The sequence below is a fragment of the Artemia franciscana genome, chromosome 7 (assembly GCF_032884065.1).
Source record: "Artemia franciscana chromosome 7, ASM3288406v1, whole genome shotgun sequence".
NCBI classification, from domain to species: Eukaryota; Metazoa; Arthropoda; class Branchiopoda; order Anostraca; family Artemiidae; genus Artemia; species Artemia franciscana.
In genome coordinates, this window is record NC_088869.1 from 57,535,892 (window position 1) to 57,554,189 (window position 18,298).

Here is an 18,298-nt window from a genome sequence, read left to right on the forward strand (position 1 = left end):
AGCATTATGTTTAAAATATCAAATTCAATTACAGCACGACACCACTACTTTCAATTAAGCTTAATAGATTGGATTAAATTTTAACTTTATTAGAATTCACGACTAAATTAGCTTTTCATTTTTAACTAGATTAATGAGAAAACATATGAGAAAACATTATTTTGTTCAGTTTTTTGAGCTGACACCACTACTTTCAATTAAGCTTAATAGATTGGATTAAATTTTAACTTAACTAGAATTAACGACTAAATTAGCTTTTAATCTTTAACTAGATTAATTGAACCTTTAAAAAACTTTAATTAGATTAAAGGTTAGTAGAATACCATTTTTTTCATTTTATTTACTTAATTTTTCTCTGTTATTATATGTAGTTTAATTTTATGAAAATTTAATACCGAGGAGCGACATTAAATTTTAGTTTCCAAATTTTAATTCACCTTTATAGTCACATTGCGCACAATCGTGGGCGGGAAGTGCTAAAAATCTGCCTCCATCCCTTTTGACGTTTAATCAAATCTTTAAAGATTGGACTGCTTTTTACTACTCGTCCAACAACTTTAATTTTAAAGAAACTACCCTTCATAGTCAGAATTTATACGTGACATTAGCATAATTAACACGTGTGACATTAATCAATCTCACACTGAAAAACTAGTAAGCCCTCCGATGTCTACTTATCTCTATATAAACTAAGTCATTGCTTCCTCTTACAACATAAAAATGATGGTAATTTATCATCTTAACGTTGGCTTGTCTTGTTCTCGACGCGCTACAGTCCCTGCATAAGAATTTGTTATTATCTCTATATATAAACCAAGCCATTGCTTCTTCTATGTCTTATGATAGAAACACTACTTTCTTACAAGATAAAAAATGATGCTAATTTACCATCTTAACGTTGGCTTGTCTTGGTCTCGACTCGCTACAGTCCCTGCATAGGAATTTGTTATTATCTCTATATAAACTAAGTCATTGCTTCTTCTATGTCTTATGATAGAAACACTACTTTCTTACAAGATAAAAAATGATGCTAATTTACCATCTTAACGTTGGCTTGTCTTGGTCTCGACTCGCTACAGTCCCTGCATAGGAATTTGTTATTATCTCTATATAAACTAAGTCATTGCTTCCTCTATGTCTTATGATAGAAATACTACTTTCTTACAACATAAAAACGATGGTAACTTACCATATTAACGTTAGCCTGTCTTGGTCTCGACTCGCTACAGTCCCTGCATAGGAATTTGTTAATTGTTGAAGTTGGAAGACGATCTCGAATCTCAATATCTGATATGCTTAAAACTTGTCGACCTGCTTGCAATTCTTCTGCGGGATAGTCCTCATGCTGAAATCGTACCTATGAAAACAGGAGATTTAATCAAATTAAAACTATAAATGAATTGTGTGACCTATAGCAGGTAAGATGGGGATAAACACTACACCACGCTACATATAAACGCTAAGACCATTTACTATTCGGTCAAACAATATCCCGGTTGACTGAAACTCCTCGGACCAGAAATTAAAGGCTAAAGATCAACCTCTCAAACGACTCAAAACGCGGACAATCTTGTAAAATGGACCCAGCTTAGCCTGCTGATTTGTTTGCGAGGGAAGGCAGGCGGAAGGAAAGAATAAAAGATATTTCAAGGTTAACAAGAGAAACAGACAGTTTACTTGTGAAAAATATGTTTGAAAACTGTTCGTTCTTTTTAGTGGCTTAAAATTGCATACAAAAGAGCCAATCAGATTTCGCATTCTTCAACACATATCTATATCTGGTATGCTTAAATCTTGCCGGCCGGATTGCAATCCCTCTGTGGGATATTTTTCATGCTGAAATCAAGCTTAAAATAGTAGAAAAGATATAATCAAGTTAAAAAAGGGTCAAAATCATGTAAGAGCTGTTTGGATTATGGAAGAAAAGATGAGGATGAATACCATCACGATTGACGGTGATTCCTTGAACCACCATCTAAAGGCTAAGGATCTCAAACAACTTACACTATCGGTCTTCTTGTAAAATCATGCAGCTACACCAGACCATTTACTTGCAAGAGAGGGGACAAGGAAAGAATGAAAGAAATTTTAAGGTTAACTTAACTTTTTTTCAAAGTTTACATCTTTAGAATCTAATGACAAATAAAATATTTCATTTAAGACATTTCTCACTGAAAACTGGTCTTGCTAGAATTTGAATCATACAGTTAAAATATACAAAAACTTATCACAACACTAAAATAAGTAAAATAAGTTAGACATTCCTCAAATTTAATGAAAAAGGCTTTCAGAAAAAGCTTTATGTGAACATAAGATTCCATTTGACTACATTAGCGAAAAGGGCATACATGATGTTTGTGACGGGGTGTTGGAGCAATGGGGATAGACGCAATCCCGATGAACTAGAAATCCTCCTAATATCATTAAAGCCTAAAAATCAACCCACGGAGTATGGGAACTGATTAGTGGTCAAGTTTGTCTCTGAGAAAAATAACCAACACCGTCTAGCACTACCCTGGAAAGTCCTACAATTGACATTAAAAACCTAAACAAAAAATACTAGTTCTATTTTTTCACTTTTTCTTTTTGCTTTGATTTGGCATAATAACAAAAGAACTCTTTTTTTTATTAAAGGCACAATATCCACAATAGTTTTTGCGAGGATACAACTTTGATAAAAAAAAAACAACATATTTTTCGAGAATGTCAGTTTTTTCGGATGTGAAAAGTTTTTTCACTTTTAGTTTTTATTCAGTCATTGCTGGAGTTCTTTTAATTTCATTATTGCAGTTTTCTACAATTTAGTTTTAACTTTATTACTCCTGAGATATCGAAGGACACAAGACGAACAAAATAGGAGATGATAAGAAAAAGACTGTATAAAAAACAACAACAACAACGTGCAAACAATATATTATAAACATATTAGGTGAACAAAAAAGAATAAAACTATTCTAAAAAAAACTTGGAAAATCACAAAACCACAACGCTTTAAGGATAGCTTCATAAAGAGATTTAAACATGTAATATTACCCATTCAACCTTTGGTAGCATATAAAATTGTAACGGAGAACGAACAATAATTTCTAATATGTTGGTAGAAAATAGTTTTTACATATATATATATATATATATATATATATATATATATATATATATATATATAAAAGAAAACGGAAACCTAACATAAAATTCAAGGTGAAAAGAGAGTAAAAGGCGGTACAAGACAGAGTCTATCATGAACGCTTCTACAAACAACATCGCTTACCGATAAAAAGCTTATTAAAGCTGTAGGGCAACGAATTAGTGGGAAACTTCATTTCAAACTTGGAAAAACTTCTACTGAAACTTATAATTTACTGAACGAAGTGTAGAGACATTTCCTCAAATTTTCACCTCAATATTCTCAGCCTTAGTCAAATGTGGCTTTGAAGCATCGACGCTACTAAAAATGGAGGAAGATTTGTAAAATGTTTTCGAAAGAAATCGCCTACGGATTGTTTTGGGCACCCGAATGACTGACCGTATTTCAAACAGTAGGCTGTATGAAAATTATGGTTCAATCCCGCTTACTATGCTATACTAAGAGGAAGGTTGAGATGGCTAGATCACGTTCTGCGGATAAAGGATGAAAGATTGCCAAAGACTGTCCTTTTCGGCCAACTGTCTAGGGCTAAATGGAAAAGCAAGTCGTCCTGGATTTGGATGGGTGGAAGTCGTAAGGAAAGATTAGCAAGAATGGAAACTTCCTGGGAGGGTGTAAAGAAGGAGGCTTCGAATAGATTCGGATGGAAAGGGAGCGTGCGTAGCAGTGTTGGCCTTAAGCAGCTTGATGCTGCGGTGTGTTGTTAGCAGTAGTAGGTAGTAGTCACTACAGAAGCAGTAGTTGTAGTAGCAGTAGTGATTGCAGTAATAGTAGTAGTAGCGTACAAATATAATTTTTTTGCTCAATTGATCACCCCCTCATCATTCCCTGAAAGTTCCAACTTAATACCCTCATTCATTTCTGAAATATGCCCTTTTGACGACTTGTCATAATGCACATAAAGTGTTTTGGTATAGCTCAACACTCCTCTCAACGTTCTCTGAAAGCTTCACCTGAATACCCTTGAGATTTTTGGACACCAAAAGATCAAACATGCCCTCTTTCCCAATAAAAAATTCTATACGTAAACAATGGGCGAATCGCAAATTTACAGCTCTTGCCCCGAGGGTTGTGGGAGGTTGGCATCCCCAGACAGATAGTTACTCGACCTTTCAATTATGGTGAAAAAATAGAAATCCCAAAATTTCGATTGTATGTGTTTGGAGAATGAACGGGCGTGGGAGAGGGGTTGGTTGCCCTGAAATTCCTTTTAATTCTTAAAAAGATCACTAGAACTTTCCACTCGAATGAGCCACTTCCGAAGTTCCTAAGACGACCCCTTCTGCACGACGTGCCTTAGTGAAAAAAAAAAAATACACTGTGCCCACCTTGCCTTACACATTTCTTTCATTATTATAATAATCCAGATTCATCAGAAAATTCATACATATGACTTTGACCGAGCTGAGCATTGCAAAAAAAAAAAACACACACACAAAAATTAAATTTTTGGCTATTAGCACCTCTGGTTAGACGTAATTTTTGACGTCAAGCAAAAAAAAAATTCTGATTTATTACGACAAATAAATATATTTTCAAAAAATTCTTAGAAAAAATGAGCCAAAGCTAAAATTTACTAGACAAAAACATAAAACTTGTTTGCCATAACATTTGAATCAAATATGTCATTATATTTTATACATTAGCTCATTAAAAAATGAGCCAAAGATAAAACTTACTTGACAAAAAACATAAAACTTGTTTGTAATAACTTTTGAATTAAGTTTGTCCTTATATTTCTTTACTTAGAATCTCAAATTGAAAATCTTTATGGAAAAAGTACTCATTAGGAGTGTGGGGGGTATGTTTGATTTTCCGTTCTAACATGGCCATCTTAAAAAAAACAAAAAAACACCAGCTTAAACAGGAATTTGTGAAATAGACTCTTGTTAATAAGAACCCAAAAATAGCAATTATTGAAAAAAAAATTATGCATATGAATAAATATTCAATCGCCCGTACTTACCTTAAAAAAAATCCAAAATAAATAACAAAAGAAATCTATTAAAATAATCAATAGGAGTATTTGTGACAGCCTTCCCTTGGTGCCTCTGAGAGTAGTTCGCACAAAATGAGATTACTTCTACTGTTTGGGCATGAGGCAGGATATCTTGTCGAATAAGCTGCCGAGAATGAATCGACTAAAGCAAGTAATGGCTGCCATAATCACGCTCTGGGGGAGGCTAATCAATCGCCCTATACAAAGCACAAACCATGATGCAAAAAAATATCCCTTAGAAGCAATACAGAGTGGGAGAAAGAAATTCTCTTGCAAGTACAGTTTCCGAGGATCAATTGCGCTGCTGATGGCTTGTGAATCATGAGCATGTCTTGCCCCTGTCTCACGGACGAGTACTGTCTGGCCCGGTCAATCTGAAGCTGGCAGGAGGGGTTCTCAGAATGGGTGAAAACAATGGCGGAAACTTGAATACTAACAAGGAAGACTCTTCCAAAAAGGTAAAGAGGTAAAAAAGGTAAGCGCAGGGTATACTAAACCATTTCCAGCTAAAGTTGTCGCAAGGACATCTTGGACAACTTTTGCTGTAAATTTGGAAAATGCTGCCTATTCGCAAAAACACCACTTTTGGAGCAAAAATCAATACTGCTTCCTATTCCATTAAGATTTTAAGAACAAATAAATTCAAACTGACTAGCTTTCAGATCTAAGTGCAATTTTTGCATTAAATGCTCGAGTTTGAACTATCAAACATACCAATTTTACAGGCTCTGTTTTACAACCCAATGACACAGTCATCTATTTCCTCAAAAACTCAATACTTTTAGAAAAAATACAAAAAATAGAACCATAATTGTCGATGAAAAGAAGATGAATAAAAGAAATTATTGTCTCGTCATAGGTCACACTATCTTACGAAATGAAGTAGTTTATGAAAACATGTGCTATAGCTTAGTACACCTAATTATGCACACAGGGTTATTGAGGTGCTGTATCATGCTTCGCTTACATTAATTATGACAAAAATAAATTTTCTATCTACTAGAAAAATACAATTTTTTTTCAGAAATTCAAGTACATTTTTGAAAATGTCAAAATAAAATAAAATTTGTAAATGAAATATACAAGCTTAAGTAATAAAATAGCTCATCAAATGAAATAGCCGATGACAAATATACCTTGACTAAGTGTAATTCCATGCTTGTATCTGTATCCCGTTTTTTCTTTTCGTCTCTAAATTTCACGTTTTCCTCCGTTACTTTGGATGTGTAATGAACTTCTGGGGGCTCCTGATCAGCAAATCGCACCGTATGCCCCTTGTTTTTCCTAGAATAATATCATTCCCTAATTCCAAAACATAAACAACAAATAGGGGTAAAAATTTGTACTTTCTATCATAATTGAAAAAAAAACCCAACTCAATTGCAAGATCCGGGGATTTTTTAAAACTAAAACGATCGGTGATCATCACCACCAGTAAGGACTGTAAAGTCCAGTGCCGAACTCTTTACCTTACCCTTAACTTATAATTATCCAGGCTTTATGTTTGAATAAAAAGATAAAATCAACATGTAAAAAAAGGGCATGAAATAGTATGAATTTAAAGCAATGAAATCGAAATTTAATTTACAATGCGCATAAAACTTCTCCTAGACATTTTTATCTGGACTAATTCTGGACATTTCTTCTTCTAGACATTCTTCTGGATATTTTTTGTTCTGGGCATAGTACTCGTGTAATAACGTGTACAAAACTATTCATAATAACCTATACAAAAACTTCTAGAGATTTGGTCAGAAAATCGTACCTCGTTTTCCTTACTTTATCAGGAGTAAGATCGTTTCCTAATTTCAGAACATTAACAATAAAAAACAGTCCTGTGCGTTTCTGTCAGTATTCATTGTTATATAATTAAATTTAAAAATAAAATAAATTTAAATCGTCAACATATAAGATACCATTGTATATGTTATTTTGATTTGCAAGAATGGGTAAACTTTAAGACAAAGTGCTAAGAAAGGATACCGGTGTTTTTGTTGGTCCACGGTTGGAAACTCTTGGAAGTCACCCGGGAATCTTGGGTTCGACATCCAAGCCAGCGAGAATTTTTCAAGCAATATTCTCTATTTAATAAATTTCAATTATCAACTACATTAAGTGGATAATACAAGAAAAAGGGAAAAAGTCTACGAGGGGGATACGAAAAATTATACTAAGCTCGATTATGTGTGCACACACACAAACAGGGTTATGGCCCCACGAAGAGAACCCGGGGGGACTTAAAGATTAATTTTTAAATGCCCCACAGCCAAATAAGCATTTAACCCCTCAAAACTGCTTGATTCCCTAGACATTTAGCAATACCAAGATAAATTTAACACGCTATATTTTGTAAGATCCTGTGACGACCTTTTGTTCCAAAATACACAATTTAGGAGAATACCTAATTAGAATTCGAATCCCAGTGTACTCAATTCTTCAGTTTGGGACGGGGGTCAGTGGTGTGACTCTGTAAGCTTAGCCAGAGTCGACCCAGCTCTAAATGGGTACCTGGAGAAATCTGGGGAAGGTAAACAGGAAGGGTGTGCGAAAGCACAGGATGGCTGGCCCCCAGCCCCCCATTGCACTTCCTGGCTGAAGGGCCAAGAAACGGAGATCAGCACCGCCGGTATGGACTGTAAAGTCTAATGCCATATCCTTTACCTTTTTTACCTAATTAGAAAATTCAATTTTTTTGCAGCACTGAGAACCATATTAGTCCAGTGCATTCAGTGACAAATGCTATTCTGCAGCGTTGTTTTTTTTACATAGCGGTGAGAGCTGCACTGGTGCAATACTCTCTGAGAATTACAATATTCTTCAGCTTCTTTTTAGTTTCATATTATTTTTTTTTGTTTGTGCTGAGAGCCAAACCACTATTCTGCAGCTTTGAGAGCTGCACTGGTGCAATACTCTCTGAGAATTACAATATTCTTCAGCTTCTTTTTAGTTTCATATTATTTTTTTGTTTGTGCTGAGAACCCCTATTTTTTTTTTTTTTTTTTTTTTTTTTTTTTTTTTTTTTTTTTTTTTACATAGCGGTGAAAGCTGGACTGGTGCAATACTCTCTGTGAATTACACTATCATGCGCTTTTTTTTAGTTTTATATTATTTTTTTTTCTTGTTTGTGCTGATAACCATAGTAGTGCAGTGCTTTCAGAAACAAATGCTATTCTGCAGCGCTGTTTTTTACAGCTGACCCTTGTTTTGTTCAGAGGAAGAGAGTGAGAGACAGAGAAAGAGAGAGAGAGTGAGAGAGAGGGAGAGAGAGAGAGAGAAAGAGGGAGAGAGAGAGAGAAATTTGAAAAACAGAACAAAATGACATAAAATAGATAACAAAAGAAATACTACACTTGAAAATTAATCTATCCCTAGAAACCGGATGAGGTCTATTTTATATTATTCTTTATAGACAAAATTCTTTAACTTGAATTCCAAACTCAAATATAAAAGTAGATCGCGTCGACGGAACAATAGGTGTTCGAATATTCTGAGCTTGGCTGGTTCAATGATTAAGGACCTGATTTCCTAGCTGAAACATAGGTTCAACATCCGATTCATAATCCGATGCATTAACTTTATTTCACTATAAAACAGTAAGCCAATCATTGGTACCACTCTTGCTTTTGCATACAATTCTCTGACTGAAAGAGGACTGGGGATACGACTTAAAATCCGCATAGCTGAATTCTGCAGCACACGAAGAGGATGAAGGTGGTAAGACAGCGAGTTCGGCCAGGCATATGGGAGGGAATTATTAGATATGTTACTATAATCTACGTCAGTCGGCATGGTGCAGCGACGAGCTGTTAGTTGCAGCATACCGGCTTTGGAAGACCACCAGTCCATAGTCCATCAATGCCACCAGTTATAGTCCATCATGGTCCGTATTCCGTTAGTCCATAATGGACTGCAGGAAGAATCTGCTTTAGAGACTCTTTGCAAGCTTTCTTCCATGACGACAGTATGGTAGTATAGAAGACAGGTCCCTTAAGCTTTCTTTCCAAATATTTGAAGCCGGTGAAACACTTTAGGGTTAGATTTGATTGCCTAAACTGATAGATTGCCACAATGATTGCCACTATTCCTGTTAAATACGTGGTGGCTTTTCACCTGTTCGCAACATTCAAAGCTTTTCCGTATAATTAGGTATATAAATCCTGGAACTTAGGGTTCAAAAGTATGTATAAGGCTAACGTAGTCCTTGTTAATGAATATTTCAATGATGCTTGGGATACTTCTCATTTCAACAGTATTTTTTTATTGTTTCTAAGTGAGGCGTGTGCTTTAATCAAGAATAAAGTCAATTAACAAAAATCTTTAAAAATGTTATAATTAACAAAATATAACCTACTGTTTATTGTGTTTACCTCCGTCTTTTTTTTTATTCAGATTTAGAGAATCGATACTGGGATTCTGAGATAAGGCCAGACCTACCGTTTTTTCAAGCTTATTTGTAATGAACATTAAAGTGAAGGTCATTGAGTTACATCACATTTGAACTATCTCTATAGGATGTGTGTGTATTATTCAGGAATGAAGTCAATTGACTCCTGGAAATTGATTTATGAAAAAACTTAGAAAAACGTAATTAATAGATATTAACCCTTTGTTAATCATTAGCTACGCCTGTTTTTATTTTATTGAAACTCAGATAATCAGTATTGAGATTCTAAAAGTAAGGAGTAAATAAATAAATAAAAAAAAAAATATTAATAATTTAATTTCTGTTAAGTCATTCCGTACCTCCAGTAGTTTGGGGAAAAAATTGTACCGCTAATACCTGCTTCATGATATAAATACCATAGAATTTTATATTCGTGACAAAATGATATCTCTGATAATTACATCCTTGTCGTAACAAGTTAACACAAATATTCTTGTAAGCCAAATAATAAGCAGCACGAAAGGCTTATCAGTCAAGTAGATTTTTTTATATTCTCTCATGTTTTCATGCAATACGCCATGTAGCTTATTTTTATACAATCAAATATTATAAAGAAATAAAAAATTTTAGCCTAGGCAACTATTTACTAAAAATCCCAAAATTAAGAAAGTCGTTCCAAACCTTGACAACCCCATGCGCTCTAAATTTAATACTCAGCTAAAACTCGATGCACATTTTGCTGCATTGCACCCGACAATATATAACAAATACCAGCTAATTACTTCACAATAAAGCGCTTCATACAAAAACAAAAAGAAAAAAGCGCAAAAAGGCAAGAAAAGCCCACAATGTTCTTTCGTGCAATAAGGAATCAAGCGGAAGTTAAACTTATGAAATGCCCAATCTTAACTCCAATACATATCCTTCAATCCTCTATTTTTTTCCTAGCTCATTTATTACAGTGCCATCTTTTCTAGCTCATTTTATACTTAACTATCCCTTCAGCTACGTTACGTTTGGATTATCTTTAAATGAGGCTTGGGCATTATTGAGGAATAAAGTCAATGGACGAAAATCTTTAAAATGTTATAATTAATAAAAATTCGTCCGTTACTTATTTTCACATTTGCTTTTCTTTCATTAAGATTTAGAGGATTGAGACTGAGGTTCTGAGGTAAGCATAGACTTATCGTTTTTTAAGCTTTTTTTGTAATGAATATTACAATGAAGGCCATTAAGTTACATCACGTTCGGATTACCTTTATAGGATGTGTGTGTGTTATTCAGGAATTAAGTCGACTGACAGAAATCTTTAAAAATATTTTAATTAATAAAATATTGAGCCACCGTTTATTATTTTTACATTCCATTGAGAATGAGAATCTAAGGTAGGGTCAGGACTGCCGTCCCTATTTTAATTATTATGTCATAAACAATACAATAAACAATACTCCTTGAGTTACATCGCATTTGGATTGTCTTCAAAGGAGGTGTGTGTATTATTCAGGAACGAAGTTAACTGAGTCCTAGAATTTGATTTAAGAAATATTTAAAAAATACTATAGTTAATAGACGCTAACCTTGTCTTAGTCAATAGCTACGTCCGTTTTTCTTTTTTTTAGACTTAAAAACTAAGACTGAGATTCTGAGGGCTGCCGTGATTTTTTTTAGTTTTTTTTTTTTTTGTAATTTCCTTTATTTATATGCGTGGTGACTGTTTACCTGTTTGACTGTTAGTCGGTGTGTTGGTGTTTTCGCCATGGTTTAACAAGTGTTCTTGTGCTAGTGAGTATCAATTCTGGATACATTGTGTCTAGGCCTACTCTTCTTTCTAGTATTTTCATGTACTTTGTCTCTTTTGTTTGCTTTTGACGGGTAATAAAACAATATTATTATTATTAATACTCTTTCTATATTATCTAGTGTCTATAGAGGTACAAATCAATGATTGCAATCTATATTTCAACCACTGCTTTGAAATTGTAGCACTAAGTTCTGACTTACCTTTCCTTGGTATCTTCACCATCAAAATCTTGACCGCGATAAAGGCACCAAACCAAGTTCATTTCCTTTAGCGTATACCGTGTGACAGGAAGAGGGAAATTTTTAGGCGCTTTCAAAAAATCGATGACACTCAGTGGTAAAGCAAAATGATTGTCTTTGATAGTAATTCGCTGAGGCTGAAACTGAGTCACTTCTGGCTCACAGTTCTTATGCTAGAAAATAATAAAAACATCAACAATTTCAAAGGAAACAGCAAATACGAGTGATAAAACGCATAGCCAAGTAATATATATATATATATATATATATATATATATATATATATATATATATATATATATATATATATATATATATATATATATATATATATATATATATATAAATTAATATGAGGTGTTACTTCTTTCTTTTAACATCCTGTGGATAGTTTACTAGAACTATCTTAGATGTATTCTAATTATGTTGCTTCAGGCTTATACTTTACCGTGTTACCGATTTTCATGTTTACATTATGTTTTTTTTAGCGCAGCATATAACACCCTCCAGAGAGGCCAAGCATAGGGACGTATGCCAGAGGAGTCTCGCAAACCGGTCCTACCGCAAAATCCTCAGTATTCCAAATTTCTGGGAACTTCTTATTCAAATTATCAAAAAAAATTGTTATTTAATATAGTCCCCCCTCCTGCGTATCTAGTAACGCACCAGATGGGTTTATGTAATGCGCAAACCCCTCCTCAGTCGCAATATCAGCCCAAATGAGTTTGCATCCTTAGCCCTGGATAGGATAATTTGGAGAAGATTGACGGCGCTGTCAACCAGTTTCCATCAGGCTGGCAACCTTGCTGAGCAAGACCGTCGACTAAAATAAGTCAAGTCGAAGTACTAACCATTCTTCATAAGCTTTGTTCTAATTTTTTCTATGTTTATATTTATTTGTCTATATACTACAATGTAGAACAATTCTAGAAAAGTAGGACTATTCTAATTACAAAACAATGCAACGGACAATAAGAAGAGAAAGCAAGAGGAAAACCTTTCTCCTTTTTTATGCTTATTCTTGAAGTGCTTCAGCCTTTTCTTCTTTATCTTTCTTCTAACACATAAACAGAGTTGAGAAATCTTAGGGCCTGTACCCCCTCTCAAAATCCAAAGATTATTTACGGTTCTGATATTTGCTAGTTTCTTCCTTTTAACAACCTTGATGTTCATCAAACTTCCTGCAATTTCGTGTGCATGCGAAAATTGGATACAAAACTAGAGTGAAGCAAGTCTAGCTGTAATCTGACTTTTGGTCACGGGAGGGTAAAGTAGTTTTTGAAACATTGTAAGTCGCAGCTGAAAGTTGTACATAATAACAAAGATTAGTTATGTTCGTTTCAAGCTTTATTGTCGCTCTTTGCTTTAATTATTTTTTTTATTCCAAAAACACCCCCAGTTTTGCAAAATGAATGACAGTTCTGTATAAAAAAAAAGAATAAGCAATTCTACGCATGAGCATATTTACAAGTAGTCAATCTTGCATATTCCCAATTATCCGGAATTAAGAAAAATAGTATAACAAACATTTTAAATTATATTTTGCAATGCAATGTAACATTTAACTCCTTGTGACAGAGTGAAGTTAAGCTGTGAACAAATCAAGGCTACAAAGCAGCTTGTTTAACTACGCTGGGCTAAAAGCCTTTAAATTCGTTTTACTTATTTGATATTAATTATTAACAAAAAAAAACTTAAGACAGCCGCATCCCCTCCAAATGCAAAGGAATGGATAGTATTGGATAGTAGGGATAGGATGGATAGTACGTGATGCATATATGGGGGACGAATAGTATTTAATTGTAACCATGACGATATATTTATGAAAGCAGACTACTGTCAAATAAGTAAAAAAAAAACACACCTTCCCTTTTTTATTACCAAAAATACAATTTAATTTTACATTATTATATACCATATGTTGTATGTGCATAGTAACAGTATGTACAAATATTACACTTGAATTAAACATGTAAAACATCCACAGAATGTATCAAAGGTTTATCCTTAATCAGTGCAGAAGAAGTGAGTGAATTCTTCACCAAGATCTGCACTACCTATCCAACTATTACGGCTCATGAAAAGTCCACCATAATTGAAAAATGTGAGCCTGAGAACAACATAATAGTCAGTGAGTTTGACGTTTACACGGAATTACGGAAGATCAAACCGAATACATCTTCATACTCTGGTGAATTACCTGCCAAACTGCTACGTGAATATGCAGCCTTCATAGCATTACCACTATCCATCATTAACGAGTGTTTTGCTTCTGGCTATTTCCCGTCACAGTGGAAAAGGGCCTATATTAGAATTATTCCAAAAAAGCGCGCTCCTAGTGCATGCGACGATCTCCGCCCGATCTCACTTACACCTTGTTTGGCGAAAGTAACTGAGGCCTTTATACTCAAGTTTCTTCTGAAACAAATTCATGGGCGTGTTGATAAATTCCAGTACGGTGGACTCCCCAAGTGTAGTACTACAATCTACCTAGTACGGATGTTTGACTGTGTCCTCCAATGGCTTGAAAAAGGTAGCTGTTTCGTCGACATTTGCGCAGTGGATTTCCGAAAGGCCTTTGACCTAATCCGCCACCTGACTGCAGGCATGAATCTCCAGGAAATGGGGGCTAAACGACGCACCCTTGACCTTGTACTTGACTTCTTAACTGGCCAAAAACAAAAAGTCTTTGCACTCCACGAAAACGGTTCGGATTCATCATGGTCAGATACTTCTTGCGGGGCCCCACAGGCATGAAATTATCTGGAATAATTTTCCTGGCTGTAATTAATTCCCTACTTAATCATCACGACGATCGTTACAAGTTTGTAGATGATATGTCCATAGTGCTCGCTTACCTGGTCGAAAACACTATCATAACAAAGCAGTTTTCAGACCAGTTATTTGATCAGCTAAAGACCGAATGCTCAAGTCATGATCTTACCATTAACGTAGCCAAGTCGAAAATAATTCGTTTCAACCCTCTGAAGCGGTATAAAGATATGCCTCTAGTCCCTTTCCCGATTGTGAACGAAATAAAAATCTTAGAAGTAACTTTCACTAGTGACTGTAGTTTCAGTGCCCATATTAATTTAACCGTCCACAAGGCTAATGCAAGCCTTCAGACACTTACCAAAATGAGGCGTTTTGGGGGTGATACTGAAAGTCTTCTCCATGCCTACATGTGTTCTGTTCGCCCGTTGCTTGAGTACGCGTGCCCGGTGTGGGGTCCATCTGCTATCTGCAAAGCGTACCTATTACGCGACATAGAGTGCGTCCAGAAAAGAGCAACAAGGATTATACTCCGAAACCGTGACATACTCTATGATCAAGCCCTCACTAAATTAAATTTATCTCCACTTAAAGAACGGCTTGAACACCTTATTCAGCAATTTGGAAAATCCGTCCTAGCCAATAAGAAACACCGATCAATACTACCCGAACCAGCCCCTCCCAATAGCCGAACTTGGTTACAAAATAAACTTGTACCCCCTAAAGTACGAACTAATCGTTACGCCAACTCATTTGTGCCTTTTTTCACATCCATTTTTAATGCTGAGTCGTAGTGTGTGATTTTTGTTTAAATGTATGTGAAAAAACTGAATTTAGCTATGCTACGATAGTTTTTAAATATACCAATCTCTCTCTCTCTCTCTCTAATGCACGTTTGACCTTTTACTTTATTTATTGCATCACCACTCCATTAGTATTTCCAATTTTCCAAATATTATAAGATTATGTTACCGCTTTTACTGGTAACCCTTTTGTACTACCTTCTGTCACATCATCTCCCGTATCTAACAATATAAAACAGAAGAAGAAACAATACCGAGGCAACGCCAACATCATCAACTAGGCAAAAATCATCCGAGCTCTTTACTGAATTAGGACTTGATCCCATAGCTTCAGCCAGTTCATCTTCCAAACTTGGTTGAATTGGTATTGCTTCTTGAGCTTGACAAATATTGGTTGGCTTGAACATCGACTTAAAACTCTCATCAGGGAAGAAGAACACCTCGGTATGAGTAGACACTGGATCGTCTTTCTTTACCGAGTCTGTGTGCACAGACTCCTAGGAGAAAGAAAAAAGGGAAAGAAGATAAGAAAAAACTGAAAAAAGGAGGGAGGCAGCCCCCCTCATACTTTAGATGAGTCGAAATATGATTTTAAAACGAACTGAAGCAAGACATTTAGAAAAATAAATTTTAAAAATCAGAGTTACTTCAAGAGCACTGACTGCGTAAAAAGCAACGAACCTCCCATGTATTAATTTCTTTTCCCCCAGTCACATGACATAGGCGAGGGTGGTTGTAAAAACTTGGGATGAAGCTTATTCGAGCAGAAATTGTAAGTTCTAGTACTCATTTTGAGGTCCAGAAGTAACCTGACAGAAGAACAATTATCACCAGGATGAAGAAAGAGAATCCCCCCTTCTTCTCTTTTCACGTTTATTTAAAGAACCTCATATAGTTGTAAAATTTGGATTCAATGATGCATGTTGAGACTACTGGTACATCTGAGCTCAACGTCCAAACAATAAAAATTATCAAAAAACGATGTTATCTTAAAATGTCTTAACATGATATAAATCCCAGTAGTTTAATCATAGGGTTATGGATCAGCGTCAATCCCCTAAATATTTGTATAACAGTTTTTCAATTAAAGATCCATTATCTATGCTAATGTTTACTAAGATTTAAGCCTACAGCCGGATAAAAAATATTTCCAAATAACTATTCCTGAATATTCTTTGGGATTGGGAGGAAGAAGGGGGAGGTATTATCAAGGTTTGGAAAATTGTAAGAAAGATAAATCTTGGAGGAGAAAGGAAGTTCACTCTACCTAACTGACAAATCTTACTTGCTATCGTAAAGACTAAGGGCCAAACACACACACACACACACACACATACACACGTGTGTGTGTGTGTAATATATATATATATATATATATATATATATATATATATATATATATATATATATATATATATATATATTCCCCTGTTTAGCGTTATTTTCAAATTTATCGTCCCCAAATAAATCTGGCAAATGTGGCTATACATGAACCGGTTAGACGCTAAATTTTTATGTTTTAGAATTCCAGCCCTAACGCACAAAAGATAGACACAATGATCCAATAAAAGCGAATAGCTTCTTCTACTAGATATGCTTAAGAGACCTCCCTTCTTTCCATTCCCCAAGACAATCGAGTCCAGACCACAAAACGATAAAATTAAGACACTAGCCCTTACTTCCTAGCAAGATCATTTTTTTAGATCTGGCAACTTTTCGTAGTCTATGTCCACGTATTTTATCAGTTTTACTGAGTTCAAAAGTACATCTAAAAAAAAAAAAAAAAAAAAAAAAAAAAAAAAAAAAAAAAAAAAAAAAAAAAAACTCGAAGAAGAGAAAACGAGGACAATAACAGCCAGTGAAAAAAAGTGTGCAAATATTCCAAGAAAGGTTTACATAAAATGAAAGGGTGAATTGCCATTCACTATCGGATTTTTCTATTCAGTTGCCCTTTCATCGTCACTTGGAAACGGTCTTCTTTTAAATTTTGTTTTGATTTTAAGATTTGTTTGAAGAAGGGTGAGCGGAGGTCTCGACCGAAATATGTGCATAGTTCTCTTCTATTTTTTGTTGGCTGTTATTATCCTCGTTGTCTCTTCTTTATAATTTTTTTTCGGTTTGTAGTTTAGCGGTAATACCAGTAGCAGTAGTAGCAATTTCAAATTTTGGTATCCTCGTTTTCTCTTCTTTACGATTTTTTTCGTTTTGTCGTGCTTAGCCAGTATGGTATCAGAAATTATTTACATTTAAGAGTACACTGACACCCACAAAAACCGGGGTTGGGGGTCGCTCTCTCCCAATACAAATCATTTTCCCATGGAAAGACCCAAGGGATAATTTAAAAGTGACAACCAAGTGCTGCGGCCACCTGGCCGCAGTACGATCTTGACCACCTGGGAGAAGGGGGGAGGGGCTTGAAACTAATCTGGTGGGGAAAATTTCCACCCTATCCACTGTTTTTGTGGGTGCAGGTATGCACAACAGGTTTGATTGTAAAAATTCACTTTTACAGTAGCCTAATTAAAGCAAGAACTGAATAAAGCCACATTTCCGAACGCATATAAAGGCCTTTTAAATTGAGAATCTAGACCAGTGGTTCTCAACCTTTTTTTTACCCATGGACCCCTTTTCCCTTCTTTTTATCCTGGTGGACCCCTTCATAGCTATTGGACATAAGAACAATTTTCTATTCTTTACTAATATAAATTTTAGGGTTTTAATTATCAAAGAAATAGTATACGATTAAGCTTTATTTTTAAATGAAACTAATTTTAATACAAATAAAATATCCTACTATGATAATAATAATAATAAGTATTATTAATATTTTTGTTATTACTATTATTGTGACAATAACTACAATATTACAATGTTTCTTCCATGGGCAAGCAACACAAGCTCACGGAGAGTAGAGCTCCTCAGGCAGTTTAATTCACTCCAACATTATGTAAACTGGATAAAAAAGGAGTTGAAATTAAGTGTGTGATTAAAAAAAAGGAAAAGGCATGTTTATTCAATGAGATCCCTGTGGTTGATTCTTCTTGGCGAGTTTACTTATATTTGGTTCTATTGATGTTAATGATAGTCGAAGATCACCCCTTTTCATAATGTCAAGTCTATTGCGATCTTTGATAACACTAAATCCCGCTTCA

General features: G+C 34.9%; 1 protein-coding gene across 1 annotated transcript in view; it reads right to left on the bottom strand.

Annotated features, from left to right (window-relative positions):
- The window catches only part of LOC136029521 (autophagy-related protein 2 homolog A-like), a 129,332-nt gene that overhangs the window by 37,676 nt on the left and 73,358 nt on the right, over positions 1–18,298 (bottom strand). Inside the window, exons 12-15 of the mRNA XM_065707973.1 lie at positions 15,401–15,643; positions 11,533–11,744; positions 6,281–6,428; positions 1,190–1,357 (exon numbers count right to left, since the gene is read on the bottom strand). Of these exons, the coding sequence (XP_065564045.1) occupies positions 1,190–1,357; positions 6,281–6,428; positions 11,533–11,744; positions 15,401–15,643 (771 nt within the window). The remainder of the gene's footprint in view (positions 1–1,189; positions 1,358–6,280; positions 6,429–11,532; positions 11,745–15,400; positions 15,644–18,298) is intronic.